Consider the following 21,111-nt stretch of genomic DNA (forward strand, 5'->3'; position numbering starts at 1 on the left):
CACGTCTATTGTCTCATTCGAGACAAGTTGATTTTGTTAGATTGAGTTTATTTGTTTCAAGCTTGGTACATACAATTTGTATACTTCAACTTGGGGGGAGTGTTAGAGTATTTACCCTATTTATCATTGTTAGAATATTTACTCTATTTATTATTGTTAGAATATTTATCCTATTTATCATTGATAAAGTATTTACCCTATTTATCATTATTATATCAGAACTACCCTATTTTGTATCTGAACTTTCTTATATATAGAATGAGAGTGAGAGGGATCTTTCAAGCCCTCTAGAATTATTTTTATAGTTTCAATCTCAAGTATTTTAATATTGAATTTGCCACAAGTAACGTAAAAATTCCAAATGTTGGATGTAACTCTGCCCAAAGTTGGAGAAGTTAGAGTCAAGTCAGTAGTAATTTTGAAAGAATTATATGGGTCCACTAAGGTCAACTTGCAAACATACTCATCAAAGGACTGAGCAACAATAATTTTGATAGAATTATATTCAAGCTGAAAATGGAAAACACTTATTTACCAGCTTGAGGGGAGTGTCAAAATGTATTTTAGGAAATTTTATATATTATTCCCATGTATTTAGTTTGTTATATTCTTTGTATCTTGTTATTATTACTAGAATAACAATCCCACAATTTTAGGGATTTGTTACGTAGAATAAACTGCTCATTCAATAAGCTCTTATATATATCCAATGTATGCAAAGGAGACAAATAATAAAAATATATTCTCTCTCCTAAATTTAAGAAATGCTAATAGACGATAACTGTTATAAGCTTGGTTAAACACTTTTTTTTCTGATGGAAGGAGCAACCATATTCAAACAAGACTCACTTCCTCATATATCATGCCAGTAAAGGAAGTTTGAGTTGAAATATTGCTATACTAATGGTTGGGTGACTGATATTTTAACAAAGCCTCTGTTAGTGATTTTATGTTTGCTAGTTACTGAGTTGTTAGCAAACTACTTCTAAATGTGCACTAAAAATACTGATGCCCTATATATGTGACTAACAAGTGAAGTGAGAAATAAAAATTTCTATCTAGTACCATATCTCTCTTCTTATTCTTTCTTCTTTTCTTCTCTGTTCTTGTGAGTAATCTCACTCATTCTATGTCTATATTCTAATAAAAACAAATAACAGGTATATATATCAACCCAAATACAGTAGCAAGTATGATTTCAGGCTGCATACATCAGACCAATACAATCTTAGGCAGATAATGTCAGCAACTTACAAGTTGCTCGTGACTTAAATCTTGCACGCCAGTCACATCAAGATCAACAATTGTTTGATTTAAACTCTGGGTGTTTCGATGCTCAGGTACCACACCAGTTAAGTGTTTGTCAGAGGGCAATTCATTCTGTGGATTAGTTGAATGCTCAGCTGATTTTCGTATCTGGGCTTCTTTTACAACATTTTGTGATCTGAAATCTAGGGGCTGATATCCAATCAAGTGACAGTGGCCTTTCCTGTTTACTCCAGAAAAAACAAATTGAATAAATCAAATATTGTCAACCCCATAATGTTGATATTTTGGAAAAGATGTATCACAAAGCTCTAATTAGCTTTTCATTTGAAATAAAAATTACTATTAATTGCATAAAAATAACACAGCAGAGGATAATGGTTCTTCCATCTAGTTACTATGATTCTTATTCTAGTAAGTTTTAAGTGCGTTTGTGCTTGAAACTTGCAGCCAATAAGTATAAACAAGGATCTACAACTGCAAATATAATATACTTTCATGGCCAACTTAAACCAGCACATTCTTTTAATGCATGGGGCCCGTTGTGAAGCAAAAGTAGCTAACCACAATTACAATGTGTATAGCTTCTGGGAACAGTTATTTACTTCCAAGGAAATTACAACTTAAACAAATAGTAAAACCTAAAGAACATTAACAGAAAATCAAAACTAAAGCATCAACTGCAATCATTTTGTTCAAAGAAAGCTATATTAGCTCGCTAGCTAACACGTGAACAATCACTAAATATATTACATATTAAAGAAGAAAAACCCATATATAAAAGAAAACTGTTCACAATAAACTATGCTATCGAGAGACAAACCAGTAATCCATTGTCATTTGTTTCAGCTTGTTTTCCAACCGAATGAACAGCACTGATCTCTCAAAATCCTGCTTGTCATGCGCTGGTTCTATAAAATTGGCTTCAAGAACTCCTAAATATGTGCCAGTAAATTAAAAAACCTGGGAATTTTGGATTAAGCACATGCAGAGATAACTCAACAGTGGAGAAGGAAAAAAACATACCAACAACACAGCTCCCTTTTGATGAACCATCGGAAACAACTTTCCAGAAGGGCTACACCACAAAAAAGTTAATCATGTCAGGATTAGAATTGAGACCAAATAATATATTCTCAAAGAAATTTCTATTGCAGTTGTACTGCTACCAATTGGCATTCTACATGTCAAATTAATTTTTTTAGAGTGGTGGAGTAGAGGAGATCAAAGAAATGAACACACGAAGTTTGCGACATGATTTCATGTTTTACATGATGACACTATATAAAACACTAGCCTTATTTCCATCTTTTTATTAATACTCAATCATATTGCATAATACTAACTAAAAAAGAAATACAAAAACTAATCCTCGCACAACATAAAATACTCTAAATTGTTATAAAATATAAGGGATATAATTACATTTATCTCCATTGAGGTTGGTGCTAAATCCCTTTATACCCTTTGATAGATATAAAAAATACAAAAAAGTAACAAAAGGGGATCCTTGCATTATTTCTTGAACTAAAAACCAACATAGACAAAGTCGTTCTGATTGCCAAATCCCAGCCCAGAAATCTGTTTTTTGCTACCGAAAAACCAGCCCCTCAAAAGATCACGTAATACTACCCTTATACTCCCTACTCTCTCTCCATAACGTAAAAGATTCCTACATTCCCTCCCCCTACCATGTAGGAAATTTTGTTGTCCAAAAAATCAGTGTGCATGTGCCTGTGGTCCCCATGAAATGGGTTTCCACTTCTTCCTCTCAAACATTTTGAATCTTCCTAATATGCCCTTCCAATTCTCTGTTCATATCAGCCTTCTTAACAAAAAGTTAAACCCACCTCCGTGCACATTCATTGCTTTGTTAAGTGTATGTGTTATTAGCACATAAACATAAGAAATACAGATGTAGTTATTTCAAAACAACAAATGTCAATGTATAGAATAAGAGTTTTGAAACAAATTTCAGAAAAAAGAAAAATAGGTGGAAGTGTAATTAGTAGCACAACTCAAGGGCCAGAACTGAAGCAAATAGATATTGGGATGAAAAGGTGGAGCAGCAAAGTTTTGAAGGAAAGGACTCACTAGGGTGGATAGCCAACTTGGAAATTTTTTATTAGGTGCAAACCAAATTGAACCAAAAATTGTCAGCTAGTTACTATGGTCCCTTTAAAGTGCTTCGATAGGTTAAGTAGTCTGTCCTAAAGAGTTGTCTTGGTTATTAGCAAAAATTATTTTGATATAGCCTTTTCCTTGTGAACTCTTGGTATTCTTGACGTAATTTTCTTCTATAAAACACATGGATCGGATAAGAGATAATCAACCTCATAAGCCCTTCTCATCATATTTTCATTCTTAAGTGGTTTCTTTCTAAGGCTTGAAATCAAATATTAAAAGCAGGGCCACAACACATTATCCTGAAGATGTAACTCAGGGTATTAGGTTATGGAAGCGGAGCTACAGATGCAACTAGTGGGAAGAGCACAAGGACACAGAATCAGGAGCATCAAATAGAATTAATTCTGGCGGAGGGTCAGTCTTCAAAACTTACATCCCTTTAAATAGTCAATCATGGGAGAAACGTAGTAATAAATAAATAATGGGGTGTAAACCAGCATTAATAGATCTGTGACAGCACCAGAAACTGGTCCACTAATGTGGAACAGCAACACAATAGCAGAAATAGGGTTAAACCTTATGCCATATCAGGAGTGTCTCCAAAAAAGAGAGGAAGGTTGAAGCTTACAGTGTGATCTACCATTTAGATCTAATCAGAAATGCCAAGAAAAGAATTGTGGGTATCAATTTGAATACTATTCAACACTTTTCACATATTCAACCACTAAATAATCAAAGTTTATTCAGGAATAAAAGCTAAAATAGAAAATCAGATTCCATGCACATGAAAATTCAATATTGAATGAGAATATAAAGAAAATGAATATACTTCAAAAGACAGCTGAAATAAACATTAAGTCAGATAAGGCATTTCAATCATTCATAACAAACCTTGATTAGGCGATTTTTGTGGTACACATTAAATCCATTAACCTTAATAGAAAGTGCCTCCTTTATAAATCCAATGGTTGTCTTTGTCTCTGCTGCGGCCTAAGACAATCCAAACTCATTAATTTGAAAATCTAAAAACTAAAATATCCTAGTCAAATACTCATGAGTGATAAAGATAACTGAAATGGTACTAGTTGGAAAACACTGATAATATCTTCTGATACTGATATGAAAAAGAAAATCAGAAGAACAAAGAAAAAGATACACCCAAGAAAATGAATAAAAAAAAGGACAATGCAAGTCTTCAAGGGTCTATCCACCCAATAATCAAATCCCTTCACCCTTCTCTCTATCAATTTACCAAACCATTATGCTCCACTCATGTATGAACCTGGGAATATTCTCCAAAATTCCTGTCTTACCCACCTTGAGAGATTGTGTTTCTTTTTGTTTGTCCTTCTCTCGCATACTATAGTACTAGGAGGCTTATAAAGCAAAAATTATGAAAACTATTATCAGGAAAAAGATTGCAAATTTTAATAACATTAAAAGTTTTTTATTTAACTGTTGGAGCACAACAATCTCACAAACAGGCTTCATGTCAGGAAGACATCTAGTTCAAGTATATTTCTACTGTGAGGAATATGTAGCAAGTTTCATGGTGGTGCCATATTGCTTTAACCAATTTTGAATTCCTACTCCATATCATGGATCCTACCTCATTTGATGCAATGGCTAGCACAGGCCTATATGGAATTACTTTCGAATGTATCAAGTTATCTGCTATGTTGTACTGATCCACAGGTTTACCCCTTAGTATGATTTTGAAGTTAGAAAATTTTCTGAGGTACAACACCGAAACATATGCCTGAAACATTTGAAGTGTCAATCAGAATACACAACAAAAATAAGAAAGCAACACCAATAAATACAATTGAAGTCTCAAGGATTACCCGTAGAGAATAACGAATGCGGTAAGAAATATGAGACTGAAGCTGAACAGTTTTTTTGTTCAATTTTTTCTCAGCCCCATGGCTGGCCTCATCTCTCAGCATAATATCCTATGGAAAAGACCAAAGATGATTATAACTGCTATCAAAATTATCAACGATGTAAAATAATTGAAAGGTTATAGAAACAGCATCCAGCAAGATACACACTGATGTGCTTGACACATCACACATACACACCACAAAAGATTTCAGTAGTACAAATTATATTAACAGCAAGGCTTCTGATTGCACAAGAAAAATTGGCCTAATATGGTAGTTGGTAATTCGTACCAAGAATTTGTAAGAATTGACATAGGTAATTAAGATGTAGCAGAAAATATTCAAGATAGTGAACAAAAGAGATCATTACTTCATAAAATAATCAAGTTGTTAAGATCAGACCATGTAATGAACCCCATATGACAATCTATGTTATATAGTGATATGAAGTCATTACATATGAACCCCATACGATTTTTCTAACAATATTCCAATTGAAACATCTTTGTCACCATCCAACGATCTTGGCAAACTCAGCCATTTCTTAGGTATTAAGGTCGCACAATCCAACCATTTCTTAGGTATTAAGGTCGCACAATCCAACCATGGTATTGCTATATCTCAAAGGAAGTATGAATTGTATATTTTGGAGGAAACTTGATTGATGAATTCTAAATTTATTGACTCACCAATAGATCCTAATGCCAAACTTCTGTCAAATTAGGGGAAGTCTTTCTTAGATCCTGAACACTATAAAAGATTAGTTGGAAAATTGAATTATCTTATTGTTACACGTCCTGACATTTCCGTTGCCATTAGTGTGGTGAGTCCATTCATCAGTTCCCCATATGAAGATCATTGGAATGCAGTCATTCGTATATTAAAATACATTAAAGGATCTCCTGAAAAAGGTTTGCTATATGGTTTCAATAACCATACAAAAGTTGTTTGTTATTCAAATGCTAATTAGGCAAAATCTCTTTCAGATAGAAGATCTACTTCTGGATATTGTGTCTCCATTAGTGGTAACTTGATCTCTTGGAAAAGCAAGAAACAAAGTGTTGTGGCAAGATCTAGTGTAGAAGCAAAACATAGAGTTATGACCTTAGCCACTTATGAACTTGTTTGACTTAAGCAATTGCATAAAGAGTTGCAATTTCACTCAAAATGACACTTATAGGTGAAATCAAGCAACTCCTCATATTAGCTCTAATCCAATCTTTCATGAGAAGACCAAACACATTGAAATGATTATCATTTCATTAGAGAAAATATTGTGGGAAACATCAAGATTGAATTTGTTAACTTAAATGATCAATTAGTAGATATTTTCAGTAAGTCTTTACGAGAACCTATAATTGATTATATTTGTAACATGTTTGGTATGTACGATTTATATGTGTTGAATATAGTGAAAAACTATATATTAGATTGATCTCCCTTGTGTTAAATACACACATAGGGTTCTCTATTTATAATAGAAGAAATATGGGCTAAGCCCAAAATACAAATGAGAAATAATAACAAACTAACTAAAAGATAAAAGATATAATATATCTAACACTCCCCCTCAAGCTGGAGCATACAAATTGTATGAACTAAGCTTGGAATAGATGAACTCAGTGTTGAACTAGATGATTTGTCTTCAAGAGTGTGAGGCAAGCATAGATGGACTAACAGCAGCTTGTGAAACTTCAACTTCAAAAGTGGATGAAGGAGAGCAGTGGTGGACAATGATAAACTGCAAGGACTGATTCCCAATCAATGATGGATGAGTGACGGGATCAACAGTGGTAGCTGAAAGCTAAGAGCTACAAAACTGCAGGGACTACACTAAATCCTCATCAATGATGGATGGGGTGACGGGATCAACAGTAGTAGCTGAAATCTACAAAACTACAGGGACTACACTCATATTTATGTGACTTGCAGTGTCTTGGAAACGTACTCCCCCTTAGTGTGAAGGGCGGAAATGTGAAATATCACAGTTGCTGGACCACTAAAACAAAACCAAATATTAAGCTATAATGCTGAAACAAAGGCATCAAAGATCCAAAGATATGTTGGAGGTCCAAAATTCTTTGCTGGACAACTCCCAAGTGGTGATACTTAGGAGTGTATCACAAGAAGATCGGGCCAAACTCTAGCCCAAGAAGAACTGACGCAGTTGCGTCTGTCTGAGGCGATAGCGACTGCAGCGGCGGTTGACTGCTATAAAACTGTAGGGACTAAATTGTCATCACTGACTGATGGGGCCTGTAGTGGCTGGAAGCCCAAAACTACAGGAACTGCCATCACTAACTGACGAGGTGATGGGGGCCTACAGTCGTTGGAAGCATACGGCGCCTGGACAGCGGCAAACGGCGCCTGGACAGCGGCAAACGGCGCCTGGACAGCGACAAACGGCTGCTGGACATCAAATTTTGAGTCGATCTTGCTCAAGATCACATTCTCAAACCTAGACTTTTCATCTCTAGCCAAATCTTTCTCCGTAGCACCCACTGCTAGAATCAACATCCTTAGCCGTGAAACAGATTTCCAGTAGAAGAAGCCATTTTAAACTTAGAGAAGAAAAAGGGACTTAGGGTTCCAAAAATGTGAGGGAGAAAACCCTAGGTATGAGCCCAAGCCAACAAAACGGAGAAACAGGAACCAAAACACACTCAAGAAGCTCCGGTGAGACGATTTGCAGTGACGCGGTGAAACTCCGACACCGAGAAGGCGGCGCGTGCAGAACACGCGGCCGAGACTTGCCGAGAAGAAGCGGCGCGTGACAGCTGGTGCGGAGGCTTCGGAGGACGGGACCACTAGGGTTGGGTTGCGCTTCTCAAGGCGCACCTAACCCTTGACTTCGCCGGAGCAAATGACGTTCGGCGGCGGCGACGGCGGACTGGCTGGAAAGAAGCGCTGCATGGCGGCGCGTGACTGAGAAGTGGCTCTCGAAACCGACGTGGTTGGCCGTCGCTCGAAGAGACGATCCAGATCCGCAGGTCACCCGTCGAAACTGTGACGGTGGCCGGCGGTGGCGGCAGCGGCGGCGAGGGTGGCTGGCCGCGGACAGAGGTTGGCGGCGGACAGTGGTTGGCGATGGTCGATGGCAGAGGCGACTGGCTGCACTGGTACTGACTGTGGCACAGATTTCAGAAGAAGAGAAAGGGCTGCCCACTGAAATTGTAGGGGCTGCCGGCAGACAACAGAGACCCCGGAAGAAGATCAGAGAACCTGCTCTGATACCAAGTTGAATATAGTGAAAAACTATATTTGGGATTAATCTCCCTTGTGTTAAATACACACATAGGGTTCTCTATTTATAATAGAAGAAATATGGACTAAGTCCAAAATACAAATGAGAAATAATAACAAACTAACTAAAAGATAAAAGATATAATATATCTAACAATATGCATTGGCTTGAAAGGGAGTGTTAGATATTTATATTGTGTCTTATGTTATTTCACATATTTATATTTATTTTTGTTTGGGCTTAGCCCATATTTTCTTTATTATAAATACACTACCCTATGTGTATTTTCTATACATGGGAGATTAACCCTAGATCTAGTTTTCACTATATTCAACAAGGTATCAAAACCCTATCCTAGCAAAATTTGTTGTTTGTTGAGTCTATTGTAATGATTACGAGAACTTTAACCCTAATGTAATGATTACAAAGAGAACTTTAACACTAATGTAATGATTTAAAAGAGATCTCTAGTATCTTACACCAGCACACTTGTAATAATTACAATATCTTATTGTAGCTTATGAAAACATTTTCTCCTAACGCAATAGGGGATTTAGGTCTAATTTATCAGCTTACAACATAAGGTTCCCCCCACTTACATAGTACAATATAAATATCTATAAAACCATTGTGGAATCACAAAAAATTTTCTAATTCATATTGTCATAACATAATGTTGTCAAAATATGCCTTCATTACCTACTTTTGTCTTGGAACATATTTGTCCTACTCACACTTTGTAATTTCAACAAATACTCACCAACATTTATCTCAATATGTCCTCTACCAATAAAGAATATCTCAAAATGCATTTCCAAAACAAACCTGCAAATGAATAAAGTACATATAGCAGTGAAGATATACAACATACCTCCATATCATCATCAAAACTCAGTTCATATATCCCTTCATCATTCAACCACAAATTGTATATTAAAACTTTGGTTCCATGTGATCCTATATCATCGAACTGAAAAGTGTAAAATAAACTGGTCAATGAAAGGAGTCTACAATGCATAAACTTCTTCAAATGAAAGAAGAGTCATCAATGGCTCTGATAGGTTCCTAAATTGGGAACCTAATCAAGTACTCTCTTTCTCACCAAAAGACACAAGAAAGATAGGAAAAAACTGAATATTATTCACAGTAGTGTATCTGTACAGAAAGAATCCAGAGGCTTAACCCTCTTCACAAGTCAAAACCTGTCAACAAACAATTCAACAAGTCCCCTTTTCCCAACTATCAGGCCTCTATTTATACTCCCTCTCCCGCCCACTTCTAACTGTCATAGGCAGTTAGGCTATTACAGCTAATTACCCTTCTTCCTTCTCTCATATACTAACCATTTCTTCTTATTCCTATCAATACCCTCCGCTTGAAGACCAACCCTTTCCCCAAGGTTGAAATCGGGGTACTGCTCCCTGATAGTCATTTCGTCTTCCTAGGTTGCCCCTTTTGGCCCTCCTTCTTGCCATTCTACCAGCAGTTGTGACACACTTTCCCCTTCTCCCTGCAGTTGTCTTCTTCCTAAAATGTTCACTGGCCAGAATGAAGGCCCTTTTGTCTGCAGGTCCTGTGGCAATTTCTTCTCCACTCTTTGTTCTCCTATTGCCTTCTTCAATTGTGACACATGGAAGACAGGGTGAATTTGTGTTGTCTCTGGCAACTGCAACTTACAAGCTGCCTCCCCCACCCTCTGAATAACTTGGAACGGCCCAAAATATCTTGCTGCCAACTTTGGGTGAAGCCTAGTTGGCATCGAGGATTGTCTATGGGGCCATATCTTCAAATATACCCAATCCCCCACTTCCACATCTGCAACCTTCCTCCTTTTATTAGCTTGTCGCACCAATGATTTGCCAGGAATGAATCTATGCAAAGAGGGGGGCGTTCTCCCATACACAGCCTCAAAACGGGTGCACCTTATAGCTCCTTGATAGCTTGTGTTGTACCAATATTCCGCCCACGGCAAAACAATCATCCATCCCCTTGGCTGCTCATTTTCAACTGCGTCCCCTGACTCTTGAACAATTCTTTCCACAATATACTTAGGAACAATGGGTCCCTGTCTGTCACGATGAATTGTGGAATCCCATGCAACCTTACGATTTCTCTTATGAAGACTTCAGCCACCGTTCTTGCCGAGTAAGGATGCTTGAGCAGTAGGAAATGTGCATATTTGCTCAAGCGGTCCACCACCACCAGAATTGCATCATACTCCTGGGATCTGGGCAAACGAACTATGAAATCCATGCTTAGCTCTTCCCACACTGCATTCGGAACAGGCAATGGTTGTAATAATCCCTGAGGTGAGGATGTTAGGTACTTGTGTTGCTGGCACACAAGACATTTAGCCACAAATTCCGTCACATCTTTTTTCATTCCGACCCAATACAATGATTGGACTATCCTCCTGTACGTCCTATATACTCCAGAATGGCCCCCCGCTTGCGTTACGTGAAACTCCGCCATTAACTTGGGAAGCCATGAAGACTTCACTGACATTACCATCCTGCCTTTGTAGTGCAGCCTCTCATGTTCCAGTGTGTAGGCAGGGTAGGAGTTTGGGTCCTTTTTAATTTCTTCTATCACTTTCTGCAGCCCCTCATCCTCCTCAACTTCCTTCGTTATTTCTTCAAAGTCTTGCCAGTAGGGCCTGGCCACCACACACAATTCCCTTTCCTCCCAGTTTTCACCCTCGCCCCTCCTTGACAACGCATCAGCAGCTCTGTTAGCAGTCCCCGTCTTGTACACGATCTCAAAATCGGACCCCAACAGCTTGGCTATCCAATTTTGCTGATTCTGAGTCGTGATTCGCTATTCCAGGAGGTATCGTAGGCCTTCTGATCAGTGTGGACTACAAACTTCTGCCCCAACAGATAGGGCCTCCAATGCTGTATGGCTAATGTTAGATGTTAAGATGTGAGTTTCTGTTAATTGGGCTCAGCCCATTCTAAGGGTATTGGCCCATATCTTACATTATAAATAAACTACCCTATGTGTATGCAAAAGACACAAGGGATATTTTCTCTCAATCTTCTCTATTTCTCACATGGTATCTAGAGCATAGGATTAGTTCCAGCCAACTCCACGGTCTCCGGCACACATAATCACCGCTGTCGCCGCTGCCGTCGTCGCCGCCGCAACCGCCGCCGCCGCCACCGTCGTCGGAGTTCCAGAATCGACCAACGACCACACCATCGGAATCGTCTCGGCCGGGCGACCACCGTGGTACAAAGATCGCGGCGAACGGACCACCCACGCACCTCCACGCGCCGCCGCAACAATCGCCGGTGCCACCGCTTCCCGCCGCGCGTGCCGGCGCGTCCTCGGAGAGTTCTGTCGCCGATTAGAACCGTCGTGATCGCCTCCTCGTCCTCTTTCTGGATCTGTGGTCTTTGCGTCAATCGGAGCACTTTGGATTTTTAGGGTTTCTCCTTCTCCATGGCATCTTCCTCGTCTACAAACACCTCTATTGGTGGCTCATCTTCTGATCCCTCAATATACACCAATTATGTGAATGTACACTTGTCCATTGACAAGTTAGATGGCACAAATCATGCAACATGGGCGTCCGACATCAAACTTTGGTTGAGGAGTCAGGGGTACTTAGATCACCTTACTCAAAATGTGACTACTGCTACCACAAATGACACTTCCCGCTGGATGAAAATTGATGCTCAGTTATGCATTGTTATAAAGTCCACCATTTCACTCCTCACTGAAACAAATGTTTCGATCATATGAAACATGTTCAGAAGTATGGGCACAAGCAAAGTTGTTATACACAAATGACACTCAGCGCCTTTATGGTGTTTGTCAGGACCTATTAACTGTTATTGGTCCGCGCAATCATGGCCCCATGGCAGAATATTTGGGAAAAATTCATGCCCTTCTTCATGATTTTAATGATATATTACCTCCTGCTTCCACTCCTGCTGAAGAACTGGAACAACGATCAAAGTTCTTCATGTTGTTGGCATTATACGGACTCTCTAATGATGTCTCTCATGTCCGTGATCAGATTTTGGGTTCTCCTGTCATACCCAACTTTACTTCTACTTGTTCTGCTCTTTTGCGTATACCGAGCAAACCAGTCACTGAGACATCTCATACTTGAGATCTAAAAGAGGAGAAAATATTTCTCCAAGGACTTATTTCATTTCCACTCTTAATCTTACATTTATAGAACTAGAGAGAGTGCTCTCTAGTTGTAACACACTTAACACAACTCACACACCACTCATACACACTCACACACAGCTCATACACACTCACCCATAAACCAATAATTCTAACACTCCCCCTCAAGCTGGAGCATACAAATTGTATGTGCCAAGCGTGGAACAAATAAACTCAATCCGAGGTCCCCTTAATGACTTAGTCAACATATCTGCAAGTTGGTCATTTGATCCAACAAACTCAGTACATATTTCTTTTGACAATAACTTTTCCCGAACAAAATGACAATCAATTTCTATATGTTTGGTTCTCTCGTGAAACACTGGATTTGATGCAATGTGAAGAGCAGCTTGGTTATCACAATACATCTTCATACCCTGGATGTCACAGAAGTTAAGTTCTTGAAGGAACTGCTTCACCCATATAAGTTCACATGTTAATGAAGCCATTGCCCTATATTCAGCTTCAGCTGTTGATCGAGCCACTACATTTTGTTTCTTACTTTTCCATGAGATAATGTTTCCTCCAAGGAAAACACAATATCCCGTAGTAGATCGTCTATCAATAGGAGAACCTGCCCAATCAGCATCACAATATCCTGATACTTGAAGGCTTCCTTTTTCTTCATATAACAGCCCTTGCCCAGGAGCCTTTTTTACATACCTTAGAATGCGAATGATAGCATTCCAATGGTCAACACATGGAGCTTGCATGAACTGACTAACCACTCCAACTGCAAAAGATAGATCCGGCCTTGTAATAGTAAGATAGATTAGGTTTCCAACTAGCCTCCTATATCTCTCTGGGTCGGAGAATAACTCACCTTCTTCTGTTGTTAATTTTTGATTTGGATCCATAGGGCTATCAACCGGTCTACAATCAATCATGCCTGTTTCTTGCAAAATATCCAGAGCATACTTCCTTTGGGAGATTACAACTCCATCTTTTGACTGAGCTACTTCAATGCCTAGGAAGTATTTGAGGCTCCCAAGATCCTTGGTTTGGAAATGTCTACACAAATACTCCTTCAATTGAGATATTCCAGTAGTATCATTTCCTGTAATAACTATATCATCAACATATACTATCAAGTAAACACATTTTCCTGGAGACGAATGATAATAAAAGACTGAATGATCTGCTTCACTGCGTTTTAGCCCAAATTTTTGAACAATGGAGCTAAACTTTCCAAACCAAGCACGTGGTGATTGCTTGAGCCCATATAGAGGGCGGTGAGCAGAGGGCGGCATGGCTGACAACCAATCTCATGTTCCGGTGAGCAGAGGGCGGCGCGTGGGCAGCACGCGCCTGTTCGCAGCGCGCAAAGAGGCGGCGCGTGACGGAGCGTGGAGGAGAATCAGGCGAACCCACCGGTAGGGTTGGCTGTCGCGTGAAGAGGCGAACCAGATCCAGTGGTCGTCGGACGGAGCGGTGACGGTGGCCGGCGGCGGACAGCGGTGGACGGCGGCAGACGGTAGTTGACAGATACCAGGATGGCTGACAACCAAGTTGAAGAACTTGAAACTGCAGATAGTGGCGAGACAGCCGCAGACAACTACGAACGGCACTGGATAGGTGCGACCAGCAGTGACAGTGCTGGTGGACAACACACGGAAACCAGAGCAGGATGAACCCGCTCTGATACCAACTTGAGATCTAAAAGAGGAGAAAATATTTCTCCAAGGACTTATTTCATTTCCACTCTTAATCTTACATTTATAGAACTAGAGAGAGTGCTCTCTAGTTGTAACACACTTAACACAACTCACACACCACTCATACACACTCACACACAGCTCATACACACTCACACACAACTCATACACACTCACCCATAAACCAATAATTCTAACACTCATATTGATGATTCCTCAATTATGGCTATCCAACGTGATGATCGAAGTCGGTCTCGCAAGCCAAGTAAAGGACGTCCAAAATGTGGCCACTGTGGCAAGTTAGGCCACAAAATTGATCGATGTTATGTGCTTCATGGGCGTCCTCCTCGACCTGTAGCAATGGCTAATTCTGATCCATCTCACCGATCACTGTCTATAGACCATCCTACTTCATCTAATACCGTAGAAAAACCTGCAATCTTTAACGAATTTCTCAGATGGTATGAGGATCGTCAGCACTCTAGTTCCACTACATCTGCATCTGTTGCACGTACAGGTACACCTTTTGTTGGTCTGACTCACTTTCACTCCCTCGGACCTTGGGTCCTTGACTCAGGCGCCACCGGTTATATCACTGGTAACAAGTCCTTATTTATTAAGGGCATTGGCCCATATCTTACATTATAAATAAACTACCCTATGTGTATGCAAAAGACACAAGGGATATTTTCTCCGAATCTTCTCTATTTCTCACAGCTAAAACGAGAGCCATCAGCTCTTTCTCGTAAATAGACTTGTTCAGTGTTCCTTGGGATAAAGCCTTACTGAAAAAGGCTATGGGTTTCTTTCCTTGCATCAAAACTGCACCCACGCCTCTGCCTGACGCGTCACATTCAATGTGGAAGGGTTGCTGAAAGTTAGGTAAAGACAGCACTTGGGCCGTCGTAATGGCTCTCTTCAAAGTTTGCCATGCCTTGTCTGCCATCTCATTCCAGGCGAATCTCCCCTTCTTCAGCAGTTTCGTTAGGTCTGGCAATTTTTCCATAATCCTTTATGAACCCCCGATAGTACCCCGACAATCCCAAGAATCCCCTTAAGCTCTTCACCGATTTTGGTCTCTCCCACTCCACGACGGCCTTTATCTTCTCATCATCCATCTCCACGCCTCTGTGCGAAATAATATGTCCCAAGTATTTAATTTAGGTTTGTCCGAACTCGCACTTTCTCCGGTTAGCCACCCAATGATCTCGTTCCAAGGTTGAAAGGACGCTTCCAACATGCTCGAGATGTTCCCTCCAAGTTTGAATGTAGACTAAGATGTCATCAAAGAAAACCAGAACGAACTTTCGTAAATAGGGGTGGAAAAGGTTGTTCATCGCGCTCTGAAACGTCGCCGACGTGTTGGTGAGCCCGAAGGGCATCATCATGAACTCATAGTGCCCCTGGTGCGTTCTGAACGCAGTCTTCTCTATATCCTTCTCACCCATGCGAATCTAGTGGTACCCCGCCTTCAAGTCCACCTTAGAGAAGTAGGAAGCCCCTCCCAATTCGTCCAGCAACTCCTCGATCACCGGTATAGGAAATTTGTCTGGCACCGTAGCTCGATTTAGTGCCCTGTAGTCTATGTAGAAGCGCCAGCTGCCGTCCTTCTTCACCAGAATGACAGGACTCGAATAGGGGCTGTGGCTTGGTCGGATCACCCCCGATCGGAGCATCTCGGCGACCTGCTGTTCTGTTTCTCCTTTCAACACGTATGGTACCGGTAGGGCCTCACGTTGATGGGATCTACCCCCTCTTTTAGTGGTATATGATGCACCATCCCTCTGCTAGGTGGCAGCCCTGTAGGCTCCGAGAACACCACGTCATGCTGGCCCAACAGCAACTCCATCTCTTGCTTTTGCTTGTCGGTGAGGCCCAAATAATTCTGAGTACTTTCCCTGGACTCCAGTGAGCCCAATTCCCACACCATAAGCCAAGCTTCTACTTTATCCATTTTAAATAAGGCCCTGGGTCCCACCACTTTCCGTTCCAACGTGGGGTCCCCCTTCACTGTTATCTCCTTCTCTCCTTGTCGGTACACCATAGTCAACTTCCGCCAATCAACCGTCACCTTTCCTAATTTCTACAACCACTCCACCCCAAGGATTACCTCCACTCCTCCGAGCTCGAATAGGTAAAATCGTTCGACAATTTCTGCATCTCCCAACTCCAAAGCCACCTGCTCACAGCAACTGCTGATTCTCTTCTTCTGTCCGTCCCCCAGGCTTACAATATAAGGTTGGGTCTCCAATACCGCCATCTCCAGTTCCTCCACCACCCTGCGACTGATAAAGTTGTGGCTCGCGCCACTGTCAATCAAAACCAGCACCTCTCGTCGTTCTATTCTTCCCCGTACGCCGGCGGACAACGCCGATAGCTCCATCATGGCGATATTCATCTCGGTTCCCACCTCGCCTTCAGTCTCTTCCTCCTCTTCCGCCAAGATTAGCATCCTTAAACCCCTCTCTGGGCAGCGATGGCCGATGCTGAAAGGTCCACCGCACCTGAAACATCTCCCCTCCTCTCTCCGTTTGACATACTCCGAGTATGGTAGATTGCGGACATTCCTCTCTCTCCCGTTGCTGTGGCTCTCACGTTACTTCCCCCTGGGTCGCGTCTTTCTTTACAGACCCGATACTCTCGGTCGGCCCTCCTCGCACCGTTGTATCGCGATTTGATTCCGCAGGCAGCAGCGATCCTGCCGTTTTCCCTAGGGAAATTTATATTCTTGGACACCCATCCTCCGCCCGCCTTCAAAGTCGAACACAACTTTTCCACATCGCGCGCAACTCGCATGGCAGTCATCAGATCAGGTGGGTCATGCGGCCTGACATGATCGCCCACCTCTTCCCGTAGGCCCGCCATGAAGTAACCCATAATATGCTCCCCGGGTATCTTTGTTGTTTGCCCAACCCGTACTTCGAATTCGCGAATATACTCCTCCACCGGCCCTGCCTGTTTTATGGTCGACAGCCTCTCATAAATCGTCCCTCTTGTTCCTCCCCCGAATTGTATTCCCAAAGCCCTCTTCAATCCATCCCAATAATGGTTCTTGGTTTTCTCCCGCCAAAATCGGAACCAACTTCCGGCGTAACCCTCCATACTAATAAAAGCCAATTGTAGCTTCTCCTCTTCAGCCACCCTATCGAAAAACTTCTCCGCTCTGCCTATCCAAATCCATGGTTCCCCCCTTCAAACACAGGCAACTCGACCCGTTTCCTCCAATTGACCATTCCTTCTTGGTTACCTTCTCCTCTTCTTCCCCTTTCGCCGTCAGGTCCACCCCCATTATCATTCACCGACGATTGGCTCTCAACCTGATGCTGGCCCTTGTGATTGTGGTTACATTCTCCGAGCGCTTTCAAGATCGCTTGGATGTCCTATCATATTGTCGCTGTGTCTGCCTTCGTCTTGGCTATTGCAATCTCGACAGCCTCCAAGTGCCCTTCGACTGCCACCACTCTTCCCTCCATCATGCGCTAACGTCTCCCGTCCAAATGGGATCCGGCAGGTCGGACCAATTGATAGGTTCCTAAATTGGGAACCTAATCAAGTACTCTCTTTCTCACCAAAAGACACAAGAAAGATAGGAAAAAACTGAATATTATTCACAGTAGTGTATCTGTACAGAAAGAATCCAGAGGCTTAACCCTCTTCACAGGTCAGAACCTGTCAACAAACAATTCAACAACAAGTCCCATTTTCCCAACTAACAGGCCTCTATTTATACTCCCTTTCTCGCCCACTTCTAACTGTCATAGGCAGTTAGGCTATTACAGCTACTTACCCTTCTTTCTTCTCTCATAGACTAACCATTTCTTCTTATTCCTATCAGGCTCTCTACAATACATTCAATTTATAATTGCAAACATAAAAAGGAAGTGGTTTCATGCTAGTGTTTTGGATAGTTGCTAGAATTGATGTCAGCAAAATAGAAAAAGTTAAGAAAGTATGTAGACACAGAAATGGTAAGGGTAAAATTAATCCTCTACTTAAATTGAGAAAACAAAAATCTGGTTTTAACCTTTAACTTCAACTTCAACAAACCTCATGGGCATGCTCAAATACGAATTCCCCAACTAACACACTAGTGCCAAAATTTTAGAACGTATAACAAAGTTGCACGTGGTTTTCGTAGAAACTTAAGTCTTGCAACAATGTGCAATTTTAAATTGAAATTGTTGCATAAACTTGGAACATAATTAATAAGATTTTTGTGGCATGAAAATTTATTTGAGATAACATTAAACATTTCAGCTTCTATTTGGTAAAAAGAATACAATGTATGAAGGGGATTCCTTGCCAGCTAAGATGCAGATTGGGAAGCTCATATAAACTATTTCTTTATTACAAAAAAAAAATGCATAGCGACTGATCAACAAAAAGAGTGCAGAAATTCCCAAGATATTCAAGAGATTTAGGACTCTCCCTAACACCCATACTAACTCCTCCTCTCGACCCCTCTTCCTATTTAGGCATCATGCCCTATTTCTCAACCAATTTACCCAACTAACTCACTAAACAAGTCTCTCAACTAACAGACCTATCAAAAGCTCTGTGATTCATGTTTTCGTTTTCTTAGCTGTTTTGTCTTTGACTATTCAATCCAAATGACATCGGACACTCCACTGTAATTTCTGCATCTTATGAAGCTTTCTCATCAGAAGAACAGTTGCACAGCAGTCAAGGGAGCTCAGAGATACACAATTAATGAGTTCATAGACAATGAATCTGAAAAAATTACCCAAGGATAAAGCTATTTCCTACAGGCAAATAACCACTTGAAATATTACCCAAAATCAAAATAACAGTATACAGAAATATTTACTTCTAATCAATTTCCAAATAATAATTTTTTTTCAAGATACAATAAAATTGCAATGAACCTGAAGCATGAGCTCCTCCTTTGATGTGAACGGAGACCAGTCAAGAATTGTTTTCAAGTTCGCTGTCCATTCATCCTGTGAGCTATATACAATTGGTTCAGGCCAATGGCCAGATGTGTCAAAATCTATCTGCAAGGAAAAGGAAACTAAATAAAGTGAAAGAAGAAAACATTTTCTATTACGTATTTAAACATTAGAGGAAGGAAATATCACCATTGGAACAACTACGTCATCTTGCCCAGTTCTCCGCAAAAAGGTATAGGATAGTAGACCCACACTTTGTGATGCCCGGCTGAAAAATAAGAAGTTTTAGAAATTAAAAGAACACAATCTTATCCAAGATTAAAAGTTATAAATGTAACTCCAGAAAATGAAGAACTGTACATATGAAACCCAAAAGGACAAGGTCAGGATAGAAAATATAGTATCAACTCTGATGCACCAATATGTTCATCAGGCCAGCGTATGTGTTGAAGACATATCTAACACGGATACGTTTAGATACATTTAACATGTGTCTGCAGAGTTTCAGCTATTAAAAAAAAATTATACGTAGAAAGAGTACTTAGAAGTCAGCACTGTTGCTTATCGGTGTGGAATTAATAATCCTGTTTTACGAATTCGCATTGCCTTTTTTATTTAAACTTTGATCCAATAGAAGACTTTATTACCCATGCTAAATAAGATAACTTGTCCCAAGATCCCACACTACCCCCTTATTCCTAAAATAGCCTCAGATATAACATTCCACTAATATATATAGCAATCACAATTTTTTCTTAGTCATTTTTTTCTTTTAGTCTCATTTAAATATCATCTTTTTTATTTTTATATTATGCCAAACACTAAATATACATAAAATATACAATTTTTGTGATTTATTCCATTTTGGGATTTGATATTTGAGCACCAGATAATTGAAAAACAAGCAATGTGACAAGACATGTAGATAGAAACAACTCTCACTATTTACATATACATTTAGATAATATTTAATAATGATTTTAAATTTTAATATGGTTTTTAAAAAAGTTACAATACAATAATATTTATTTTATTATGTGAATCACGTATATGCATAGATATATATTTTAAATGTATTTGAACATATTGTATGCTATATTTTTCAGAGTCGAATCATTGTTCCGTATGAATTTTGCGTCATAGGGCGTCAAAAAGAATACTAAGTAAATGCAGATAACTATAACAGGCATTTCTCGTACATGACTTCGAATATATCAACACCTGGCATTTCTCTTACATCACTTCAAGTATATCAACATCATCTACGACCAATAGATATTCTAGTACACAAGATCCATCTTTGACAGATACTAATATGGTGGAGGTCATGCCTTACATCCACGAAGCCAACTCTTGCACCAAATTCGGTCCCATCTAAAAATTATTTGCCTATTGTTTTTATGAAAGGTATGTTCCACCGGTAACCCTTCTCTCCACGTTATCATCTACTCATGCGTTAGCATAAAGATGAAGTTTAAAAGTTTTGATGATGCCCAAAATTAAGTCTCAAGTGTTCAAGTTGCAAGAAGACCTTAATGAAGACTTATTTTATATTAAAACTTTTGTAATTCAGTAGTTTTATGTATAGGGTATTATTTATCCTTGATTACATGTATTGTGTGCTTAAAAGTTTTCCAAAAACTCATTTTGCCTTGGAATAATCGATTACCAACTTATGATAATCGATTATCCATAATCGATTATGACATACCTTAATCGATTATCACGTGCAACTATAAGAGTTTTCAAGCATGTTTTTGACCGTTGTGCATACATTAAATGCATAATCGATTGCCTCAATTAGATAATCAATTATCACGCGTTAAATAGCTAACAACAAATTT

General features: G+C 40.0%; 1 protein-coding gene across 2 annotated transcripts in view; it reads right to left on the bottom strand.

The window, feature by feature from the left end:
• The window catches only part of LOC108343050 (protein MICRORCHIDIA 1), a 58,713-nt gene that overhangs the window by 16,302 nt on the left and 21,300 nt on the right, over positions 1 to 21,111 (bottom strand). Inside the window, exons 7-15 of one of the 2 annotated variants that reach the window (XM_017581086.2) lie at positions 19,457 to 19,535; positions 19,244 to 19,372; positions 9,392 to 9,490; positions 5,238 to 5,345; positions 5,003 to 5,152; positions 4,285 to 4,383; positions 2,293 to 2,344; positions 2,090 to 2,201; positions 1,255 to 1,489 (exon numbers count right to left, since the gene is read on the bottom strand). In XM_017581086.2, the coding sequence (XP_017436575.1) occupies positions 1,255 to 1,489; positions 2,090 to 2,201; positions 2,293 to 2,344; positions 4,285 to 4,383; positions 5,003 to 5,152; positions 5,238 to 5,345; positions 9,392 to 9,490; positions 19,244 to 19,372; positions 19,457 to 19,535 (1,063 nt within the window). The remainder of the gene's footprint in view (positions 1 to 1,254; positions 1,490 to 2,089; positions 2,202 to 2,292; positions 2,345 to 4,284; positions 4,384 to 5,002; positions 5,153 to 5,237; positions 5,346 to 9,391; positions 9,491 to 19,243; positions 19,373 to 19,456; positions 19,536 to 21,111) is intronic. The other variant, XM_017581095.2, reaches the window with a different exon arrangement.

Source organism: Vigna angularis, chromosome 1, assembly GCF_016808095.1.
Source record: "Vigna angularis cultivar LongXiaoDou No.4 chromosome 1, ASM1680809v1, whole genome shotgun sequence".
Classification (NCBI taxonomy): Eukaryota; Viridiplantae; Streptophyta; class Magnoliopsida; order Fabales; family Fabaceae; genus Vigna; species Vigna angularis.